The 22,521-nt window shown below is 43.4% G+C and overlaps 1 protein-coding gene across 2 annotated transcripts; it reads left to right on the top strand.

Moving 5' to 3' along the window:
• The first annotated feature begins 894 nt into the window (after window positions 1-894).
• Window positions 895-8,490, top strand: IRF1 (interferon regulatory factor 1). 2 transcript variants are annotated; one of them, XM_019535041.1, is made up of 9 exons: window positions 895-1,956; window positions 3,051-3,150; window positions 3,351-3,527; window positions 3,925-3,974; window positions 4,106-4,241; window positions 4,452-4,577; window positions 5,781-5,824; window positions 6,718-6,844; window positions 7,385-8,490. In XM_019535041.1, the coding sequence occupies exons 1-9, from the start codon at window positions 1,870-1,872 to the stop codon at window positions 7,489-7,491; spliced, it is 954 nt and encodes a 317-aa protein (XP_019390586.1). In that variant the 5' UTR covers window positions 895-1,869; the 3' UTR covers window positions 7,492-8,490. The 2 variants fall into 2 exon arrangements, with proteins under 2 accessions (XP_019390586.1, XP_019390584.1); XM_019535039.1 differs by having other exon boundaries at window positions 904-1,956; window positions 7,382-8,490.
• Window positions 8,491-22,521: the final 14,031 nt, after the last annotated feature.

The raw sequence follows: 22,521 nt of genomic DNA on the forward strand, positions 1-22,521 counted from the left end.
TTTAAACACACGCACACGTCTGTAATAGTCTATAAACTAAAAGTATATAAACTGTTATAGACGTGTGCGTGCGTTTAAAAGTATATAGCCTATTATAGTGATATAATTCTTCTACTATTAAATCGTACTATTATATTTATATAGTTAAACTAGAAGAGCGTGTGTTTAAAAGTATATAGCCTATTATAGTGATATAATTATTCTATTATTATATCATACTATTATATTTATAGAGTTATACTAGACGCGTGTGTGTTTAAAAGTATATAGACTATTATATTGATATAATTATTCTACTATTATATTTATATAGTTATACTAGAAGAGTGCGTGTTTAAAAGTATATAGACTATTATATTTATATAACGCATACGCTTTCTAGTATAATGATATCAATATAATAGTCAATACATTTTAACACTATTTCTAGTATAATTATATTAATATAGTCTGTATACTTTTCACACATGCACACACTCTGTTTCTAGTACAAATATTAACACATGTATTCTCGAGGCGCACACAGCAAGAAAACACCTGGTACTGTGTAGGAGGGAGCTGTGGAGGACGGAGGAGCTGTGAGCGGAGGCTGTTTTCTGAGGGGGGGAAAAAAACAAGCAGGGATGTGCTTGAAATGGGTCCAAATGCTGCCAGCCTTGCAGCCCTTCACATTACTGCCTCTCCTGGCCCCAAAGCAAAACATTGCTCTCCACGTGGAGAACTGGCTGGCGGGAATGGGCTCAGCAGAAGAAAAAGGGAGTGCAAAAGAGCTGAAAGTTCACTTGGAGAAGAGCCTCTTGTTTAGTCTCCTCCCAGGTTAGGAAGGAAGCCAGAAACTGGACTGTGCAACTCTGCCTCCTCTGCCTCCTCTGCCTGCCTGCTCAGGGAAAAAAAATTGCTGTTTGGATACCTCTGAAAACTGGAGTTCCGGTTTTGAAATTATTAGTCAGAATAACTGTATCCATGGCAAGAGCTAGTGCTAGAAGGAGAAGCTCGCAGCAGAGTGCATAAGTTTCTAGCAAACATGTTGCACTTCCTTGAAGGGAAGCTCATTAGCACTAAAGAAGAACTGGACACGCCCCAGGAAATTGTTCTTTTTTTTCTTTTTGGTAGACTAAGAATCATTTTAGAGAGCAATGTCCTGCCCCCATCCTCTCCCCAACCCAGTTAAATACATTGTAACAGTTATTTAAATACTGTATTGTGCAGGCAGTGCTCATGAAAGCCTGGCAGCCCTGAAACCCGCTGTCTTTTGTTGTTGTGATTCATGGCAAGGCTGACACAGGAAGTGGCAGTTTAGACTTCCCTCCACTGCCCTACCAGCGCGCCTTGCCCACAACCTGCAGCAATTACCTTGAGAACGAAGAGGGAGGAGTTCAGAGCCCACAAACCTTTGTTTCTTTTGCATTTTCCACTGGGATTGCCAGGAAGAGTATACTGGATGTGCCCTTGATTTGAGACCTGAGTATCTGTTCACCGGGTAAAGGTTCGAGACCAAAAATGCATTTCAAGTCAGCTGCCAAACAGGATCAGAAGATAAAAGTTCCCTCTTGCAACAGAACTGGGCAAGTGTCCCAAAAAAGGGCAGCGGCTTACTATCCCAGTGCTGGTGTCTCAGGTCATCCAGTTTCCTGACTGCACAGCTTCATTTAAGGAAATTACTAGAGCGATGATTTAAGTGGATTTAGACAACAGTGCCGTTCAGATACAAGCAGAAGGTGTTGGAAGAGATCCAAGTTGGCCAACTTGGTTTTTGCTGGCCCTTAGCTGTAAGGACAGTAGTAGGCGTGGCAGGGTTGCATTGCTAAAAAAGCATAGAAGGCAGAACATTTACCTGTTTGCTGATGCTATTTTCCTTTCACAGACAAAATGCCAGTGACAAGAATGCGCATGAGGCCTTGGCTGGAAATGCAGATCAATTCCAATCAAATTCCAGGACTGATCTGGATCAACAAGGTGGGGACTCTGTCGTTACTTCTGTATCCATCGGTCATACTCAAGAGGCCCTCTGCTCTCAGCTGATAGTAAATACAAATCCAGGTCACATACCTAGGTCAGAAGGAAATGGAGAGAATCTACCCACACTATGCAAGACAACGTTTTTTGTTTTCAGAAAAGTAGCAGCTGTCAATCACTTGACCCGACACTTTCTAAGTGATTTCAAGTGATTGACATCAATCACTTGACCCAACATTTTCTAAGGAATCCCTGGTTTGGGGGTGGAGAAAGAGGCAAGACAAGTTTGGGAACCAGGGACACTTCAGATGAGCCTGTAACTGTGACTTGTACTTAGGCCAAGTCCTTTTGTACTTGCTTAAGTCATCTGGGTTAGATCCTAACCATTTAATGGGACCATAAAACCGAATCTTAGGTGATGTTTAGCTTGTGTTCAATTAAAATCAACACTGAGTGAGAACCAACTGCAAAACCCTTGCACATGTACGGTGACTTGCTATCCCAGTGCTGGTGTCAGGTCATCCGGTTTCCTGACCGCACAGTTTTATTTGAGTAAATTACTAGAGTGATGGTTTAAGTGGATGCAGAAAACAGTGCCATTCAGATACAAGCAGAAGGTGTTGGAAGAGATCCAAGTTGGCCAAGTGTTTAGGCTCTTCCTTACCGATTCAGGACATACCTAATTCTCTGAATGTTTTCAACTACAAGGCACCTTGAATACACCTGAAAAAGGAAGTCTCCATTTTCAATGAGTGTTACACTGTAACAAATAGTTTTTCTTGTGATGTATGCAGATCCTTAAGGATGGGCGGGAGTGGGGGACACGGGGAGCCTCAAAGTCTTTCTGAGACAAGACTGAGTCATCTGGTTCAGAGATTGGAAAGCCACATGACTTTTGGAGGGGGGGGAGGGGCTAGAGGAAAGACAACCTTTATAGTCTGTAGTAAATTATGGAAGTAGGTAGATGTTTAATTCAGATCTAATGGTAGCCTTGTTTAGTTCCCTTGCTTTTGACAAATTGTCTCTAAGTTTATTTTGGGTCACAAGTGGGTGTATCTGTTTCCTGTATTTAACAGTGTATTGTTTAACTACAGGATAAGATGATGTTCCAGATCCCATGGAAACATGCAGCTAAGCATGGCTGGGACATGGAAAAAGATGCCTGCCTTTTCCGAAGTTGGGCCGTTCACACTGGTACGTGCTGGTGTTTAGGCACCCTCCATCATTTAAATACATAGGGTCTAATGCTGCCCTGACTTGAATCTTATGTAATTATCCTGTCTGTTTAGTGCAACAAAACAGAAATGGAAGGAAAGCCATCTATTTTGTGGGAAAGTATTAGACACTGCAGAGCACTCTGAAGGTCTGAATTTTATACCATCTCTTATTTATAGGGAGATACAAGATAGGGGAGAAAGAACCGGACCCTAAAACATGGAAGGCAAATTTCCGCTGTGCCATGAATTCATTGCCTGATATCGAAGAAGTGAAGGATAAAAGCATCAATAAAGGCTCCAGCGCAGTCCGGGTTTACAGAATGTTACCACCTTTAACAAAGCTACAGAAAAAAGGTACAAACATAGCAGCGCGCTTGCCATGTAGGAGATATTATTGCAGTCAACATTATGTTTAGCATTTCCTGTTCTGCTTGCCAGTGGTGTTATATAAATATTTTGAAAGTAACACCACACTTTTGTGCAGTCATTGCAACTACAAGTTATGATACTTTCACCTCCTTTCAATCCCAAGTTCTTAAGAGTTTTTAAACACTCAATTCTTGCAAAACAGCTGGGAGGGGTTGGGGTTAGGGACAGACATTTGACAGCCATTCCCAGAGCAGGATCACATCTGTCAATGCTCAGCACCACTGGACCCCATTTTTCACATGGGGATTATGCTCATGTAAATGGAAATATCCAAATCGGCTGCAGGGCGTTTCTCACTTCTCCCTTATTCCTGTTTGAACAGAAAGGAAGTCAAAATCATCTAGAGACTCAAGAAACAAGAGCAGGAGAAAGGTATGTAGCAGTTTAAGGAAATCAGAGGCACTTTCTGAATTCCTCCTCTCCCCCACAAATGGAGATCTAATATATTTGTGAGTATGTTTTTGCAAAAAGAGATATTTTATTCTGTGCTCTTATCTTTCTAGTCATATGAGGACATGAGGTCAGATGAAGCAGTAGAAGCACTAAACAGCACAATGATACCAGATGACCACAGCAGTTACACAGTTCAAGACTATGCAGGACAGGAAGTGAAGGTTGAAAGCACATCTGTCACCCTCGGTGAGACTCAGTTTTAGTTCTTTGAACTTAACAAAAGGTGTTTTTCTTGCCAAACTTCAGCGCACGAGATCAGCTTCAGAAGAAAAGTAGAAATAGCTACCTTTTCCTGGGCTGATCTGTAACAGGTCCTTTGAAATGTGGTTAGCAAGGGATTGAATAGAGCTTTATCGTCTCGCAGAATCTAACTCACCCTTTCTGCACGTTCCACAGATCTCTCACCATGTGATATACACACTGCAGTGACCGAATGGAGAACCCCAATGGAAATAGCACTGGCTGACAGCACAAATGACATCTACCAGCTTCAAGTGTCACCTCTAGCTTCATCTTCTGAAGGTTGGTATTTTCAGAAAACACTGGGGTGCCAGAAAAAGATGATAAAAACCGAACAAAACAGCCCTATTGTACAAATGACAAGGGCCATCTGGATTTTCAGGATTAATGGGCTCCATTAAAACACTTCAAATGATTCAGATTGAGGGGCCCTAGATTGCAGCTCTTAAATGTGTATGACTCCTAGAGAAGTCCATGGGACTTGTATTTGTAGGAAAACTCAGGGTTTGGATCCAGTAAATTCTCTTTAGCTGTGTAACCTGACCCCAGCTCAGACTCATAATGGGATATACTAGGGTAATCCACTCTGTAGAGTATGTAATGATAGCCAAGTAAAGTAAGGGTGAAGATTTCTGATTTTGAGGCATCACAGTACTTGGTATGTAGAGAGGAGTTGGGGGGTATTTCCTATTTGTAAAGCATCTCCCAGCTTGCGTTAAAGGCAGGATGGCTTAGACCATCAAACTCTGGTCTTCCAGCCTGGCAATTCTAAGCAAGCAAAACTAGTCCTCTGCATCACCTAAGCTCACCTGCATTGGTTCACTATCTACCAAGTAGAAATACGATCCATTATGTGCTTATCATTAGTTTAAACAAGATGCAATCACAGAGTCAGGAAGTAGAATGCAGAAGGCATTGCATGTGGCAGACTTACATAAAATTAGGAGACAGGCATTTCTGCATGTTAGAATGATGTGTCATTTAAGGTGCAGATGTCCTCCCTGATCATATATGCAAAGCCAAAAGGAGTGGCTTTTGCATCAGGGCACGTAAGGATAAGATATTTCCCCCAGCCTGCTGGCAGGGTGCAGAGCAGATGCACAGCAATCCAAAGCTGTCACTTGAGTGCATATGCTCTTGTAACATGTTCAAGAGAGTGAGGACAAGTATAGTTTAGGAGTGATGCCACCATTCACATGTGGATCCAAGAAAGAGATTCTCAGAAATAACTCGTCTCAAAAAGATAAACTTCATGTTACTAAACAGAGTTACACAGGAAGAGACATGTGGGCTTTTCCAGTGCAAATGCTCTTCAGAGCCTACACCCACAGGGGTGGCAGAAACATGTAATCCTAAAAGACCCTAACCAGAATGCAAACTTGACTGTAGTAGTAACTAAATATACAAGTGTTTTATGCCAGTAAGAACATAGTACTAAAGGCAACATGCTTTTTCTTTTTTTCATGCATTCATAAAACATAACAGTGACAGATGAGGACCAAGAGGAAATCAAGACAGACCTTTTTAAGGTAAGAATCTCTTTTCTTTTCAGAAGAAACATTGAGCAAGTTGATATTGGCATCTAGGAAGAAAGAAATAGCATTTGGCATAGTGGTATTCTGGGTTAACGCAAGCAAACAGTTAACTATAGTTGCGTCAGGAGGCTTTCGGGAGAGAGAAATAAAATTGAGAAGGAAAGGACTTTTTGCAGACATGATTTGGAATACACATATGGAAATATTTGGTTTTCTGTCACTCTTTGTCTCCCAGAGAGATTCAGTAGTTAAGTGAAGTGTCAGACTGAGACATTTACACCCCTGGAAGGAATATCCCTAGCTTTGGGAACAGATATGCATCTCCTACCTTGCTATGCATCTAGGCATGTGTCACATTCACCACTATTAGGAGATAGGCCCTTTCCTTACAGGAGTCTTCCGACTGTGGTGTGCTCTGCATTAAATTAAGTTTCTTCTGTTAGCATAACAGGAGTCTCACAGATGTAGCAAGAAGATGCTAAAATTTCCTTCCTTCTCTTTGGTGTTCCTAGAAGCAAGGGCTACAGGGAATGGGCATAGTATAGGCAAGTTTTGTGAACATTTCCCAAACCACGCTTCTTAGTCTAGACTTGCAGTAACTTGCTCTTCCAGTATAAGGCCACCTGAATAGAAGCTGATAATGGCAGCAAGGCTGTCAGCTAGCCAGCTGAGTCTTGGATCTTGCATAGGACACAATGAAACCTGCCCCTAGGCTTAACTGCAATGCCAAGTAGTCTCATAAATCCTGTATGGGCAGTATTATAGCTACTGAGCAGTTTGTTCAAGGAAGTTTGAACATTTAAGTCTAGCACATTCTTCTCTCCCACCCCCTTAAGAAAAAGCAGGAAGTTTCAGGCCTTACCCCTCATCTCCTTTGTTTCTTACAGCTGCTTGAACAAGACTGGCATACAACCAGCATTGGAGGGAAAGGCTATCTTACCAATGAGCCTGGCACACAAAGCCTGTGCAGTTACATATACAAGGAGCAGGATGCTGAAATTGATACCACCTCAGGTACAAATTCTTGAATTTCTAGAGGAAAGTAACTCAGAATGCAGCCAGGGGCAGAGAAAGAAGCTCTGTGCACAAGGTGGATAAATTGGAGTGAAACAAAATGGGTAGGATGCCATAACAATGAACTGCTCCAAAGTCTGCAGCTAGGATGTTAGTACAAAACTGAAGGTGTTTAATGGGATTTAAAATGGAGACTGCACTAGATTACCACAGATTTGTTTAATGGTTATTTTCATATACAGACAGTGTTCTGGGTGGGATACTCTGCCCAGAAATTGGTGCTTAACGTAATCTGTATTTTGGCTGAATCAGCTTACCAAAGGGAAAGGTTTAAAAACAGAAAGTTGTAACAAGTTTCATAGCCTATTTAAAGTATTTCTAGATAAAAAAAAGCTTGCAGCTCTCAAAATGCATTCAGGTTTCATTTAAGGAGTTTTACATTTGCTTTAAGTATTATTAGTAATTACCATAGTATTAGCACACATTACTTAATTGCGTACAATTATTTACTTTTCTTTTCCGATCTTCCCCCTCCAGAAGAAATCGAGCTGAGGCTTTGCACTGATATGAAAAGCAGCAGTCTAGAGTTCTCTTGGCTGGAGACAGTAAGATCTTCGAATATGCAAGCCATTCCTTGCAACTTCTAAACCATGTTCTTTCTTCGAACCACAAACGTTTACTTCTGGTATCTTCTGCAAGCCCTAACAAAGTGGAAGTTGTTACTGACTGTGGAGAAGGAACAACATTTACTATCCGTTGAACTTCTCTGATTCAAAGACCATTAAGAAGGAAAGCTCCATGATCACAGATATATCCCACCGTGTTAGAACTCTTCACATTGAAGTGATTAACTAAGCCATTGGCATATACTTTTATAATTGCTTCCAGTGTGAAGTTGTTCATACCATATTGTGAAAGGAGGTTCCATCTTTTCTGGGGGGGTGAAGGTCAAAGGTGCTGTGTGTCACGAGAAGTAGGGCTCAGATTTATATAGTCCTTGTCTGTCTTCTGTTTTTCATGCTGGACATTGCAAGCACTGCTTTTGGGGAAGATTACAGCTTTTACAGAAGCAGTGCTTCAGAGACAGACAGCCCTCCATCCCCCTACTAGTTCTGGTTGCTGCTTACCCAGATGATACCTGTGAAGTTATGAGCTTAATTACAATCATTGCATATTCCGATTCAACAAAAATTGCACTAATTGGCCCTCTCTTCGATTATTCCAGCATATAGAGTTCATCTCCAAATACAAGTCTTCATTTCTGTAAATACGTTTAATCAAAAAAAAGTTTTAAAAAAGTAAGTCTGACACAGGATTTGCTTCTGTGTATTAGTTGTTCAGAAGATCTACTCACAGGACCTTACCCTGTTATCATTATGTATGGCATATATCTATTTTTCACATACTTGCTGTCAAAAAGCTGCCACAGTGTGGGATTTCCCCCTCCACTGATGGCCATGCTAATTTATTTATATAGTGCCTTTTTGAGAGCCACCTCAGTGCTCTAATTTGTAAAAGAATACCTACAACAGAAGACACACTGAACTATGAAACAGCTCTTAAAGAAAACCAATGGCATGAGCCTAAGCAAAACAGTGCAAACTCCAGAATTGAAAGAGGGCTTTAGTTTAGGCATATCTGAAAAATCTAATCGGATCACTAAATAGTAATTGAACTTTCTCTTGTATATATTTTTGTATATATTGTGTTGTACATTTATTTTAATAAAAAATGTGTTTTATATATTAAATATACTTGACGTTTTATTGTCAGAAAAAGAACGAGAAGGTGTGTTACAAATTGTTCAAGCGTTTGATAATTAAGAGCTCGTTTGCTGGCAAAGGCATTCAGATTGCCAGTTCCCCTGCCTACAGGGTTGGTTCAAGTCCTGACTACCAGTCACACTAAACACATTAGGATCAATGGGATTCCTTTCTTCCATTTCCCTGGGAGTCAGGTTTGGAAGGCAGGGTAGATTTGCACCTTATAGACTAACCAAAGTAGATATATCTATTTAACATAGCACACGAGCTTTTGTGAGCTGAAGCACATTTCATCAGAGAGAGCATGCGGGAGAGAGGGGACGTAATGCTGGGAGAGACAAGCAAGTAAATCCATAGGAACAGAGGAGTCAAAGCTGGCCCCAGTAATGGGATAAGAATTTGATAGCCCCTTTTGAACCAGACAATCCAGTCCATGGCTGACTTCTTGTTCTGCAATTTCCCATTCAAATCGGTTTTTAAAAGTTTGCTGTCTGAGGACAGCCACCTTTAGGTCAGTGACTATCCAGGAAGGTTAAAGTATTCTCTCATGGAGAGATTGACCAGTCTGCCCAATGCAGACCGGAGTGGGGTACTGTAAACAAGTGATGGCGTATACGACATAGGTGGAGTTGCAAGCGAGTGAGCCTTGGATGTTATAATCATTGGACTGAATAACACTGATTATCTGGTCTGTATTGAGGTCGGGACAGAGGTCCTGTCTATATCCGGGATGTTAAAAATAAATAAAATTGCTGGACAAGGGCTTTTGTGACCAGTACAAAAGATTATGATGCAGTTAAATGATCCAATTAAAAATAACAGACCAAGCTAGGGAGTTGAGACCATGACCAAAACACTTGGGACCTGATCCAAAGTTCACTAAAATAAATGGGGTGCTTGGAAAAATATTCCCTGAGCCTTAGCTCAGGCCTTGAATTATTACTGGGCTCCTTTAAAATGGGCTTATAGTTAGCAGCATCTTTGTCTGCCTGCTGGGAATGGTACTGCACTTCGGATTTTGGTGACTAAGGGTGTCTTTACATGTGCTGCTGGGTGGGGCAGGATGCATTTAATTACTCTGAGAGCTGTTCTAATTAAAGTGCCCACAGCATCACGTGTAGTCAGTATCCTGTGCTTCAAAATGGTGGCGGAGGTGCTTTACAGCTCTTTTGACCAGCTTTAGTTAAAGCACCCTGCCGACATTTTGAAGCGTGGGGACCCTGACTACGTGACGTCTGGGACTATAGGTGCCCTAAAGCATTATGTTCTAGAGCAATTCTATAAAGCTCTATATTAAAGGGGCTATTTCCCTTTGATATGCACTCAAGCTGATTTTAAGTCTTTTATAGGAACCACACAAGAGAATATAATGGTGGTGCCTTGGTTAGCTCATAAGCAGCCATGAAAATGAGAGAGAGGAAAAAGGTGAAACCATTTGTATTGAATGTGAAACAGTGTCCATATCAGCATTAAGAGACAAGGCTTCAGCATGCATCACTATAATGACAAGAAACCTACAGGCAACCCCTGCTTAATGCCGGTTTGTTTACTGCGGTTTCCCTATAGCACTTATTTAAAATACCTACCTGGTTTCAATTAGCACGCAGAGCGTTTCGTTATAACGCTCAGCACGGTGGGTGGGGAGAAGCAGTGGTGGCAGCGGTGGTGGCGTCGTCATCAAGTGAATCAGACAGTGGCAGCCGGCAGGGCCCAGGGCGGGGTGGCAGGAGCCCGGGGCCCGCTCTGGCCGGTGGGCGGGGAGGAGTGCCGGTGGTGGTGAGAAGGGGCGGGCAGAGGGTGTGAGCACAGGGCCCAGGGCGGCAGAAGCACAGGGCCCAAGGCCAGGGCTGGCAGGATTGTGGGGGCTGGACCAGTGTCAGCCAGTGCTCAAGGACACGTGCGCAGTGTTCCCCACCCCAGGCCACAGCAGGACCAAGCCTGCAGAGCCCCCTGTCCCCGGGCTGCAGCCCATGACCCGTTCTGCTCCAGGTACGCACTCACCTGCAGGGTGCGAACACCATCCTGCGCTTCCCCCCGCACTAGCCGAAGCCCCGCTGCCTTCTTGCCATTAATCCCTGGGTGGGCGGGTCTTGGACTCAGGCCCCACGGGTGGGGTGGCTGGGGCTGTGCACGGGTGCGCTGGTGACTAGCAGGTGCAGGCCAGCAGGGGCCATTGTGGCAATGGAAAAACGAGGCCAGGAGGAGCCAGCGCCTTCCTTGGCAAAGTCCGCGCAGTGCCTTGCTAGGAGCGGCAGGAGCGCAAGGCCAGGGCTGGCAGGTGGCGTAGAGCCCATTATATTTATTTACATTAAACCCTATGGGAAAATGGGTTTTGTTTAACACTGTTTTGCTTAGCGCTTGGTTTTTCCAGAACCAATTAAGACCGCTAAGCAGGGGGTTGCCTGGTATTTTGATTTTTAAAAAAATCCAGAACTTCAAACGTGTTATACAGCAGAAAACAATAAACTGCATCAGATTTCTTATGAATGGGCATTAGCCCATAACAGTGCTTTGGGTTGGTGGAGAGCTGGGGATATTCATCTGCACATTAAAAAGAGAGAAAGTCTGTACAAGATATGCTTTTAGGAGACAAGAGTGCTTGGGATCACCACTGTGATTACAGGCTTGAGACAGCTCTGGGAACAAGATGAACGAGGCTTAAAGATGGAGAAACCCTTTGCCTCAGTGAATCACAAATAAGACTTTGTAAAAATGTCCTGTGACTGGGATGCTCATTAGAAGCTCTGTTGTTGGAGACCTGCTAAAATTACTGGCCAATAGAGCACAGTGCTGTTTTTCTGTTTTGTCAGTCATCTGCTTTTCTGCAAGATTCCTGGATGTAAAATGTGATTACTGTTAAATTAAAAGGTTTCATGGCTGGTATGTGTAAAGGAAATCAGCAGAGCTCTGGCCCCAGTGCAAACTGATGACAATGCTGGCTAGAGTAGATCTCCATATAGAGTTGTAAACTTGGAAGGCTGCAGGCCCTGTTAGGCACATCATTTAGCTCTGTCAGTCACAACTTGACTGCATTTCCTGTGCATTCTGCTCTTCTTCACTGGGAATAATTATATTAATTTCCTCCAGGTAGGGTGCGTTCCCAAGAACAAAACTTAATTGCTGATTGAGCCATCCTGAGCGCTGTGCTTTGGAGAAAGCTTCATGTCAAGGTTTTCAATTTCCTTTTGGTTTATACCCATGACACTTGAAGTAGTTTATAAGGAAGCTGCCCTCCTGGAAAAGAAAACACAGGACTTGTTTGACTTGTATACACCTTTATAGACCTGATAAGCTCCATTGGGACTTCTCCTGGCCTAAACAAGACCAATTCTGGCTCCGGTGCTCTGAGATGCAAAGGACAAGCTGCTATTTGGCATATGGCGATACTAACATAAGAGGAAACATGTCTTTGCAGAATGTCCAATTCTGGACATACCTCAGCAAAAACTTCGTGGATTATCTGGAATAGTCCCTAGGGCCACTTCATAAACACTTTGTGGGGCAGCTGTGCATGCGGAGCAGGCAAGCCAGGCTCTGCTGTGGCACTCTGGAGCACAGTCTGGGTGCAGCACGGACATGCCCGCACTGCCGGTTTTAAAAATAAAAGAACCCACACTTTATGTGAAGAACAAGGTCAGCATTTCCCATGGAAAGCAAAGGAGCAGCACCAGTTGGATTTTTGACGCTGTCTCTTACAAGAGCAACAGAAAAGTTTTTCTATGTCCAGGTAGGTTGTGTCCATCTTCATCTGCCAGTTGCTCATATTCAGGTATTTATATATGTTACTTTTTCTTTTTTTAAACTCTCAGTTAAAGTATTAGAGAGGACAACCTCCATCGGGAACAAGTTCCAGCAGGCTCCTAAAGAACTCTAAAATTGAAGACTGAAAAACACAAAGCCGTCCCACCCCACTCCCCGGCCACTTCATCAAATTTGGTGCAATGATCATACAAAAACAGAATTCCTTGGGCTTCAAAAGCAAAAGATTTTGTTGCTGAGGATATGCCTCCATGCATACATTTTATACACCTGCCTTTGTAGATCACTCACTGCGTTTTGATATGGAAACCTGTGAAATACTGCAGTACAAGGAGGCTCTTTTCCACGTGTGCTAACCTCAAAATGGTCGGACAAAAACACAGAAACTGGCACATGCGTGTACTGCCCTTCCAGCCCCATGGCATGCTTAACAGCTTAAAACACTTTGGATTGGACGTGTCATGCTGATAAACCCGATTCTGCACTGCCTAGCCCCAGTGAGAGTGCCAGGCACTTATGCAAATGATCATAAACTGTCATTGGATAAGAACGGTTACATTTTATACCCACTTTGCCTATGAACTACCTGCAGGAGGCACAGGGACGGGGGCGGGGTTGGAATCTATCCTTAACTGTGCCTTTGCTTGCAGCATCCATTCCTGTTCCTGTGCAGTGAAATCATGTGACTTGTTATAATCTGTCCTATAAAGACCTACAGTCATTCAGACAAAAGTCCATAGAGAGGAAAAGACAGAGAAGTACTTTGGCTTGTGTTGTCACCCCTAGGAATTTACAACAGCAACGTGATGAATCATGGAGAGGGAAAGCAAACTTTTCCCCTTAAATCTCTCATCAGCAAATGTTATGCTGACTGTATGTTCTTCTGCATCAAGTTAATGCTTCCATTGATTTATGCCCCTTCTGTAAAATTAGATAATGAGGCCCTTATGAGTTATTACTTTCTCTACAAACAATCCTAAAAGGAAGAGAGTTTTGTGTTTTAGTTATGCTGCAGAGCAGGGACAATCTTTTTGTGCTATGTTTGTATAATATGTGGCATGACTGGACCCGGACCCCTTCTGGGAGATTCCCTCATCTGTTACAATAATGAATAACTAAAACAAGCCTTTCTTGTAAACAAGGCATTGTACAAGCAGGTTTGTTCAATAAGTCATTAATGCAAAACAGAAACCAGGCTGAATTCAGTCAGACGTTTGGATATTAGTCATAGAGGAAAGTGGGGCTGGAAGGGATCTCCAAGTCATCTGGTTCAGCCTTCTGCTCAAGGTAGGATCATCCCTGACTAAACCATCCCAGCTAAGTGTCTGTCTAGCCTGCTCTTGAAATTTTCAAGGATGGAGATTCTACAACTTGTTTAAGTAGCCTGTTCCAACGTCTAGCAACCTTTACAGTCAAAAAGCTCGGCCTAATCTCCAACCTACATTTTCTCTTTTGCGGTTTGAGACCATTGCTCCTAGTCCTGTCCCGTACAGGGGAAGGTCTAATCTCCCTCCACTTTACAGTCCTAGAAGCTGTGCAGGGAAACTATACAGGCCAGAGCGATGGACAAAGTTGAGTGTGGCGATGGGTGTCGGGAACCTCTGGGTTCCAAGTTTGACCCATTATGTCACCATTTACCCAACTAGTAAAATGGGGATAAACATTAACATTCCCTCCCTTTGGATGCTGTAAGGATTAATTAGTTGTCTATTTCTTTTGTTTACATGTTAAAGAATTGGTGCAAGGGAGGAGATTAAGGTCCTACAGCCTTTCATGTCTTGAGCTTCATAGGATCAGTTTGACTGAATGGTAGACATACAGAGGAACTGTGCATTAGCTTCTTCAATGTCCCACTCCTTTGCTCTGTTTATACTTAGCCAATTCCCTCCTGATAAAATCCGAGGCTGACAAATAGCCATGCGTTCATGACCATCCTACTCTTTTCACCTTACACCTCTTCCTTCCTATGCTGTTTAGGCAGAAATTACAGCAAGTGGTTCAGAATATCTGGTAAAATCTAGCAGTTGTCATGGATGTGTTTGGTCTCTAGGTACTACCACGATACAGATAAAGAGTGGTGTTCCGTATCTTCACGCTTCAGACGAGTACCTCCCCTTTCCTGCTCCATAGTGGAACTAGACTCTATACAGGCTAAATGAACCCAAGAGGCTGAAATCCTAAAACATCTCAAAACCAGACAAAGCATTCACCCTTGGCCAAACCAAACAATTGTGAAATCACAGTGTCAGCATGAAATGGCAGAGTTGTTTCAACCTGCTGGCAATGGCAGGCAAGGTCCTTGTTCATGAAGGACAGCTATTCAGAGATGCCAGACAGCAGTGGTATAAACTAACAGATATCAGCCACTGACTGAAAAGTCTAATGCCAACTGAATTGAAGTTTGGCATACAACAAGACTGACCGATAGCCAAGTGGGTATGGGGTGTTGGTCTATGCCCCTGCATGCTCCGAGAAATGCAAACAAGCCACTGATTTTTGATCTAGTCACCAACGAGTCTCACCACAAAAAAACCAAAACCAAACACACCCTAGCTACTAAAATGAACCCATGAGTGAACCTTGCTATGATACTGACCCAGTGCAGAGGTATAAAAAGGAGCCTCTGAAAAGTGACACAAGTTGGACCTGGAGCCATAAACTAGAGAGCAATCGGCACAGCGCAAAGACAGACAACAACATTAACAGTCTTGGTAGGTCTATTTTCCAGAACCGTATAAGCAAAGTGACTGAGAAAGGATGGGTAGAAAACCTATCGAGTGCCTTCTCCAAGAGAGAGGGTGAAACGTCTTGTTCATTTTGCTTGCAATTCGGAAAGAAAAGTTCTCCATGAAGCTTAAGGAAACCCACATAAAAATCAACACCCTGACACACATCAGGGAGGTCGAGGTGCGGGTATCATCACCTCACTAGCTCACATGCATCATGTTCTTTGAAGAATGCTCCAGATTTTGACAAGGACAGAGGAGACCCCAAGCAGAGATAACAGTCATACCCTGCAGCTTGGAGTCACACCAGCTAAGAACTTGTTCACTAGCCACCTTTGGTTGCCTCTTATAAGGCGGGTGGTACATAATAGGTATAGGCAGGTGACTTTGTCCTCAGGCAAGTTCCTTCCCACTGGATTCTGGATCAATGGGATAGTATTTCTGCTTCAACAGAAGGAAACACCCAAACCACCAGGGAAACCTCTTCCAATACATATGTGAAAGCTTCAGCTAAGGACCACAGCCAGCAGGAGATGGAACTGCATGGATCGAACAGCCCGGGGCACGGGGCAGATTCCACATCCCTGCCGCACACTGTTCAGTGCTTTACATTGCGTCACAAATTCTAGACCTATGTTGCCATATAGGAAAGGACATAGGATCTTGGTTGCTAGCTAGGTTGTATACACCACTCTTTTGGAGCTTTTTGGGGAATTCCAGATGTTCCTATTTACGTAACGGGTGCTTCTGCTGCCATTGGAAATTAAGATATTGCCTCTCTCTTCCGTTATCGCAGCTCAGCTTGTGAGAAAGTATGTGGGGCAGTGGTCAAAATACAAGTTTCAGTGCAGAAAGCTGTAACTGACTGTAGAGCTTTGAGTAGCAGCAGAGGATATGGGGGTTTTGCTTATGCCAATCGTGTGATTTTTCATTTGTGTCCCTAGTGTTCAGCACAACACAGAGGAGATGAGTACGGCCACTTCCCAGAGTGAGTTCAATTACCAGAATTTCACATATAGGTTTCTCTCGCTTCATGCCGTACATGCGTTCCTGGAAAACGGTTCATAACTTGAATTTGCATAAAGGGAACCCACTTTGCAATGTAACAAATAGGGATACATTCAAGACCGCGACTGTACTGACGCCCAGACAATTTGATACTCACCAAGAGTGGATAGTGACCACAAGCACGGGGTGGTGGCGAATGTTACCATACTGGGGATGGCAACTACAGAAACACATGTTGCAGACAACGAGCGCAGATCCACACCAGAGACTATATTTTGATGTGCGTCACTCCCACAGTGCACCGCACAAAGAGGCTGACTGTAGGCTTCCACTACACCGATCGCATGAGTGAATTTACCTCGAATATAATGAATTTTTGGTATAAAACGGGTCATTGCATAAGAGTGAATTTGCACATACAGAATCCGCATAAAGCAAGGGAAACCTGTACTGGTTCTTTGCAAGGCACTTAAGCAAGACATCCCATGTTGGGCACAAGCCTAAGCATCTTAACCCCCCATATTTAACATTCACATGGCAACAAATGTATGCCACTCAGTTTGCTAATTTAGTTGTCTGACTTGACTCATTGACTGAACATTCTTGCAATCCTTAGGGAGATTGCTTATAGTATAAATCTACCCATGCCAGCCTAGTTGTTAAGCCCAGTGTATGTGTGAAGCAGCATAAAATGAAGTAGGTCAACAGGCACATGTCCCAGGCAGTGTACAAGCAGGATGGTGAGGTGCCTTACCCTCCTGCATCTCACTCCAACTCTCTGTCAAGCGCACAGCACTGCAGCAGCTTTCACAGAGAGCATTGCAACTTGTAGAAGACATATAATATAAATAACAGATCCTGATTAGCATTGAGGGCTAGAAGAACAACAAATTGCCTTTCCATATGTGCAACCAGAATCTTTACCAGCTCCTAAGAAATCCAATTAAAAACAACTATGAAAAGGCTAGCAACAGATGTCTCATTTGAGACAGTCCTGATGGATCAGAGTCAAGCCTTAGGACAGGAAGACCAGCACAACCCTTTATACATAAAGTCCTTCCAAGCTGCATTGCTGGCCCCTCCAACAGACTTGTCCCTGGAATGAGCAGCCATGAATTTGAATGAGCCAGATTAGTTTACAGATCTATACAGCATTGTCCCCTGAAAAAGTGTTAGCACATTTTCTCAGGTACTTCACAGATACTTAATGCAGGACAATGGGCTTGTACCACTGCAGGATCCCAAGATGAAAGGCTTTACCCCTAAAAAATGGGATGTCTGCACCAAAAATGAGCCCACAGGTGAAGACAGTGGGAAGGGTTCTCATGATAGCAGAGAGCAATACAATCGTGTTTAAACTAGGGAAAAGGCATCTTAAGTGTTACATACCAAATATTACTTAAAAATTATGATTGACAAAGCTTTGTAACCAACCCCAACACCAGACACATGGTGATACCCCATATACAGCAACACCATTCAGCCATAATACTCCAAACCACTGAAGCTTGTAGTAATGCTATAGCCACTAATGCCGTGACTGGATATTAGTCAGCTACAGATCAGGAAATCTGAATTCTCAGCAGAAAGTTAAACCAGTAAGGGACTAAAGTCATTGTTCTTCAGAAAGTTTACCTTGTAGCCCCTCACTGTACTTGTCAGCCTTCAAACTCCATTGAAATCTATTGACTGAAGTATAAAAATGGAAGAAAAATTATTTATTTGAAAAGCATCTAAGCACACTCTCTGTTCAGAGATGTGCCTAGGGCTTATCCTATAAGGAACTGAAAATCAAAATCAACTGTATCAGGTCTTTACTTCATGTAAAGAAGTGTGGCTACATGCACTTCAGCAGAACCAGGCCGGTCTACAGAAATTTGGGATTTAAGCTCAGATGAATGAAAAATGAGGTGCTCTACTAGGGCTCAACACACAAGCCAATGCACCATACTGGACTTGCAAGCAATGCCCAGCCCACAGGAAAACTTCTCCATGTTAATAAGAGGATGTTGGCAACCTAGAAGTCCCCAGTTTGATTGCCTTTTTTTAAAAGAAGTGTTATTTGCATAATGCCTACATGAAACACAGTGGGGGAACACATTTTCTTTATTTAGCTGATTTGGATAGTCCACTGTGTGTTGAGTACCATCAGTTCAGGGGGTCCCTGGTGGAGTGTCTGTTTCTTCTGCTCTGTGTACGGCTCTTTCATGATGTAATGGGGGAAGCAAAGAAACCCCAAACACGCAATTAAGACACTGGAAGAGATTTTGAAACCACAGCAATTTGCAGGCCCAGTACCTGAAACTACTTTTAACTCACTTCTTGCAATAAACTAGATTTCAGACTGTCCGTGTTTCCCTTTCATGGAGGAACTGCAGCTCAAACGAGTCATATCCTGCCCTCATTGATTTAGCATCCCCTTCACTTGGAGCTTGATCCAGAGCCCACTTACAGCAATGGGAATCTTTCCGCTGGCTTTAAAGAGTCCCCCAAAGGCTGTTCGTGCCTCTGTTAGGCTATTACCTTAGTGCAGAAGAAGCTTTGATTCCTAGGCCTTGGTCTCTAAAAAGTTGTGCTTCTGCCACCCCCCAGATCCACTTAGAGTCAGCTTTCTGCAGAAGGCAGGGAAGATCTGTGTACATGCTGGTTTTGAACACCTAGCTGGCCTATATGAAATGGCAAGCAACTGCTGGTCCAGGAATCAGTAGATAGCAAGAAAAGAACAGCTCATGAGGAACTGCGGGAAACCACTGGAGGGTTAGCAGCACTTGGGTAGCATAAGCCTGCTTAGGTTAGGCAAACAGTTGATGGATGGTTCACTCCAGGTTTTTAGTCTACGCCCTTTCTTGGGCCAACCGACTCAAACTGAAAGCAGCCCCACACTTACATGAAAGGTGTGTGCGTTTAGCGAGGACTTGAGCTTGGAACCATTCCTCAAGCTAATTAAGTACCTCTGGTCAAGGTGGAGTAGCCGACTAACTTTATTGGATGCTCTCGATTCACAGGGAGATGAGAGAAGTATTGGCTGTAGGGAATCGGATTAGTTATGTCCTTCATTTTGATACTTACCCATTACCAGCTCCTGCTTTTTCAGTTACACCTGTGAAATGTCTGTACAATCCATTTGCTAAGTTTAAGCTTCTTTTTAGCAGGGAATTCTGGATCATTTCCGTCCATGTGCAAAACCATTCATCCCACTGGCTCTTTGGATAAGCTACCAAATGCCAGAAAATGAACCAAGCAATTCACACTTCTGTTAAAGCCCAGCAAAACAGCCAAGATACAACTCTGAAAACTGGGGAAAATGCTCATTGAGAAAACCAAATGAGTCTTTTCTCTTCTTCCTTGAAGAACTCTCATAAGCCAATACTGGGACACAGCTGATCAAGCGAAAGATGGCAATACTAGAAGATAGTAATGGAATTTGGATGCCTTACCAAACAAAGAAGCTGCAAGATACATTAAAAATGGAAGCATTCAAATTACTATGATAACAGGGATCACATAAGCGGTACAGCAGTCTGATAGTACAAATTATACTGTTTGGGAATGGCAAAGTCATGTACAACATTTTTATCGTGACTCCATTTGCATCCAGCCTGAGCTAAGACAGATGTGAACAGCCTGACAAGTTGACTGCAGCTTACCCAGACTTCCATGAATCATGATTCATCTCTTTGGCAACTGGCATCACTGTGTTGATCATCAACAGCAGCATTAAATATGACATATTTTTAGTAATATTCCACTGAAACCATTGGAACATAAATGCCCCAAGGGCCTGATTATGTAACCATTGAATAAAGCGAGTCTTACTGGGGCAAACAGTTTTACTAAAGGGCCACAGGCTGGCCCTTACTTTGCAGCACGTTTCTGGTCATCTCAACAAAGCTGGATCCGATTCTTCCCTCACGTTAGCACATGCAGTGAAAGGAATTGGCCGAGAGCAGAATAAGGCCATGATTTCAAACTATGCAGAAGGCTTCCAAAAAATTAAATGCAAAAGGAAGTTATGCATTTTTAATACAGGTGATGCCAAGCATCCGTCTTTCTTCTCACCTTGAATTCTTTCCTACCACACACAGAAAATGACATTGGAAACTCTTGGATTGAAGGGGCAAACCAGCTTCAGGCTCCTGCGCAAAGAGGGTAGACAATTCTTATGTTGTATTGAAAAGAAATTATTCACAAACCACTCCCAACATAAAGGCACAAACTGAATGGCCTCTATTTTTAGATGCTGAACTATAGACATTTTGGCTTGGTTTATAGATATACCAGGTTCACAGTCCCAAACGAAGTCTCTGGAAAAACAGAAGTGATCAGCACCATTAAATATCATGCCCGAGTTTAGCTCCCATTCCAAACCAAAGAGCACTGCAACTTCCTTCCAGTCACACACGGACATGATGGAGACTGAGATTTAAGCTCCCAACTCACTGGGGTAGTTAGAGGTTTGCACACACTTTTGCCATGTGGACCACACCTTAATAGAAAGATTGTTGTATGGACACCTCTTCTCCCATGGACACCATCTGTGGGAAGCTCTACCAAGAAAATACCACTGGGATACTAATGTACTTTTAGGTTTTCTTAATACAATTTAGCTGCTAGCAACAAGGCCATGACTCATCTGCTTCCAGCAGGCCAGAGCTTGAGCACCTCTGTGCTGCAAAAGCATGTGCTCATTTAATTTATGTCTAGGTTTTGAGGAAGCTGCTGCCACCAAAAGGACAAAAACCCATACATTTCTTCCTCTTGGTCTTATGAGAATTTCCGAGAGGTATCCAAGCACGTGAAGAGAAAGATGCTGGCAAAAGAAACAAGGATTCTGAACAGGGGGAAAGTCTAGATGGTAAGCAAGGAGGGAACGATTGGTACTTCTGTGATCATCACTCAGGAAAAGCATCTGCTAAGTTTAAATACTGGTAAAGAAGGGTAAGAGCTTTCTGTCATGAAGAGATCTTGCGCTAGTAAAGGGTTTTATATTTTCAGAATGCTGCTAATACCTTGATCGGTAGCATGTTTTCTCAGAGGAAGGGAAGACAATGCAAGGGAAGTAAGTCATTCAAGGCCCCAGAACAAACCAGAGGCAGGACCAGGGTTAGAGCTCTGGAGCTCCTACAGTCCAAGATTACAATGTCTTAAGTCTCTCCCCCAGACCATATTTGCAGGATTTTGTATCAATTGGTAGCTTTTAAATAAAACAGCTGAGCTCACGTAAGCTTTGCTCCAGCAAAGTACTTAAAATATATGTAACTTAAAATACTCAAGTAGCTTCCCATGTACTTACGTACCGTTCTGAATAACCTCTACTTTTACTACTTCTGGTCCATAGTCCTAGAGAGGTTTGTTGTTTTTAACCTATTCCCATGTGTTTCAAGCTGTATTCTACCTTATATAAAAATGCAACACTTCTTGTGCAATTAGTTTAGTTTAAAATCTGCTTTCCACAAAGAAACTCACTCCACTGTAACCCGCCTGAGGTATTCATGCAAAGCATCTACACAGCCTGAGAAAGTAGCAAGTGCATAAATATAAATAACTGTCCCTGCTGGCAGCCTCAGCCCAGACAGAAAGGCTTGAGAGAGAAACAGCTTTTAAACCGAAGCGGTGCACCACCGAGCAGAGAGCAGTGTGTGGGAAGCCTGCATGCTATCTGCTGCGTGAGGTGCTGACCTCATTCTCATGTGATCCTAAAAAAGCAGAGGAGGAAGAGAATGATGGGAGTCTTCATGAGCTCCCCCACCTTTGCCAAAGTGAGAAAGGGGAGAGGAAAGTGATGAGAAAACAATGCAGAGCTATGTAAAGGTCTCTGCTTGTGCCACAAGATGATGAGGTGGCAGTGGTAGGAAACCATTACACTGAACTGTTACAACATTGAATAGAGGTGTACCATATAGTATATTGGTTGCATATTGGATCGGCACCAATAACAGGAAAATTAATATTATCAGCCTTAGCATTTTTTGGCTGATAATATCACTGATAACTGCCATGTGCATGTGTGCAGCTGCAGCATGCACGCGCCAGACATGCAGCCCAGCAGTGTGAAAAGCAGCATCCGGCCAGTAAGTCTGTTGAGGAGAAGAGGTAGGGAGGAGGGATGGAGCGTGGGGGCGTCAATTGAGGCCCCCACAGTGAGGGAGGGAGTGGGACGGGGGCAGAGGCAGGTGCTGCCTGGTCAGGGCAGTGGATGCGATCCCAGGGCTGGAAGTGGGATGAACCCGAAGGCGGTTCATCCGTGGGGTGCAGGGGGGTGAGAAGGAGGGGCAGCTCTCTGCTGCTGCAGGCACCCCTGGGGGAGGTATGGGGGGGTATGTGCCCCCCCAGATGTGTGCAGGGTGAGGGCAGGTTGCCTGCTGCAGCTGCAGGCTCAGAGCCAGGCACTGTACTGCTGCTTTCCTGGCAGGGGGGGGTG

The sequence above is a fragment of the Crocodylus porosus genome, unplaced genomic scaffold, assembly GCF_001723895.1.
Source record: "Crocodylus porosus isolate Cpor-Errol unplaced genomic scaffold, CroPor_comp1, whole genome shotgun sequence".
In the NCBI taxonomy this organism is placed as follows: Eukaryota; Metazoa; Chordata; order Crocodylia; family Crocodylidae; genus Crocodylus; species Crocodylus porosus.

What these genes read in the sequence shown, in the direction of transcription:
- IRF1 (XM_019535039.1), top strand. Translation starts at nt 1,870, where the DNA reads ATGCCAGTGACAAGAATGCGCATGAGGCCTTGGCTGGAAATGCAGATC. An exon ending in TCAAGACAGACCTTTTTAAG is followed by an intron (nt 5,825 to 6,717) that starts GTAAGAATCTCT and finishes TGTTTCTTACAG; the next exon opens with CTGCTTGAACAAGACTGGCA. An exon ending in TGAAATTGATACCACCTCAG is followed by an intron (nt 6,845 to 7,381) that starts GTACAAATTCTT and finishes TTCCCCCTCCAG; the next exon opens with AAGAAATCGAGCTGAGGCTT.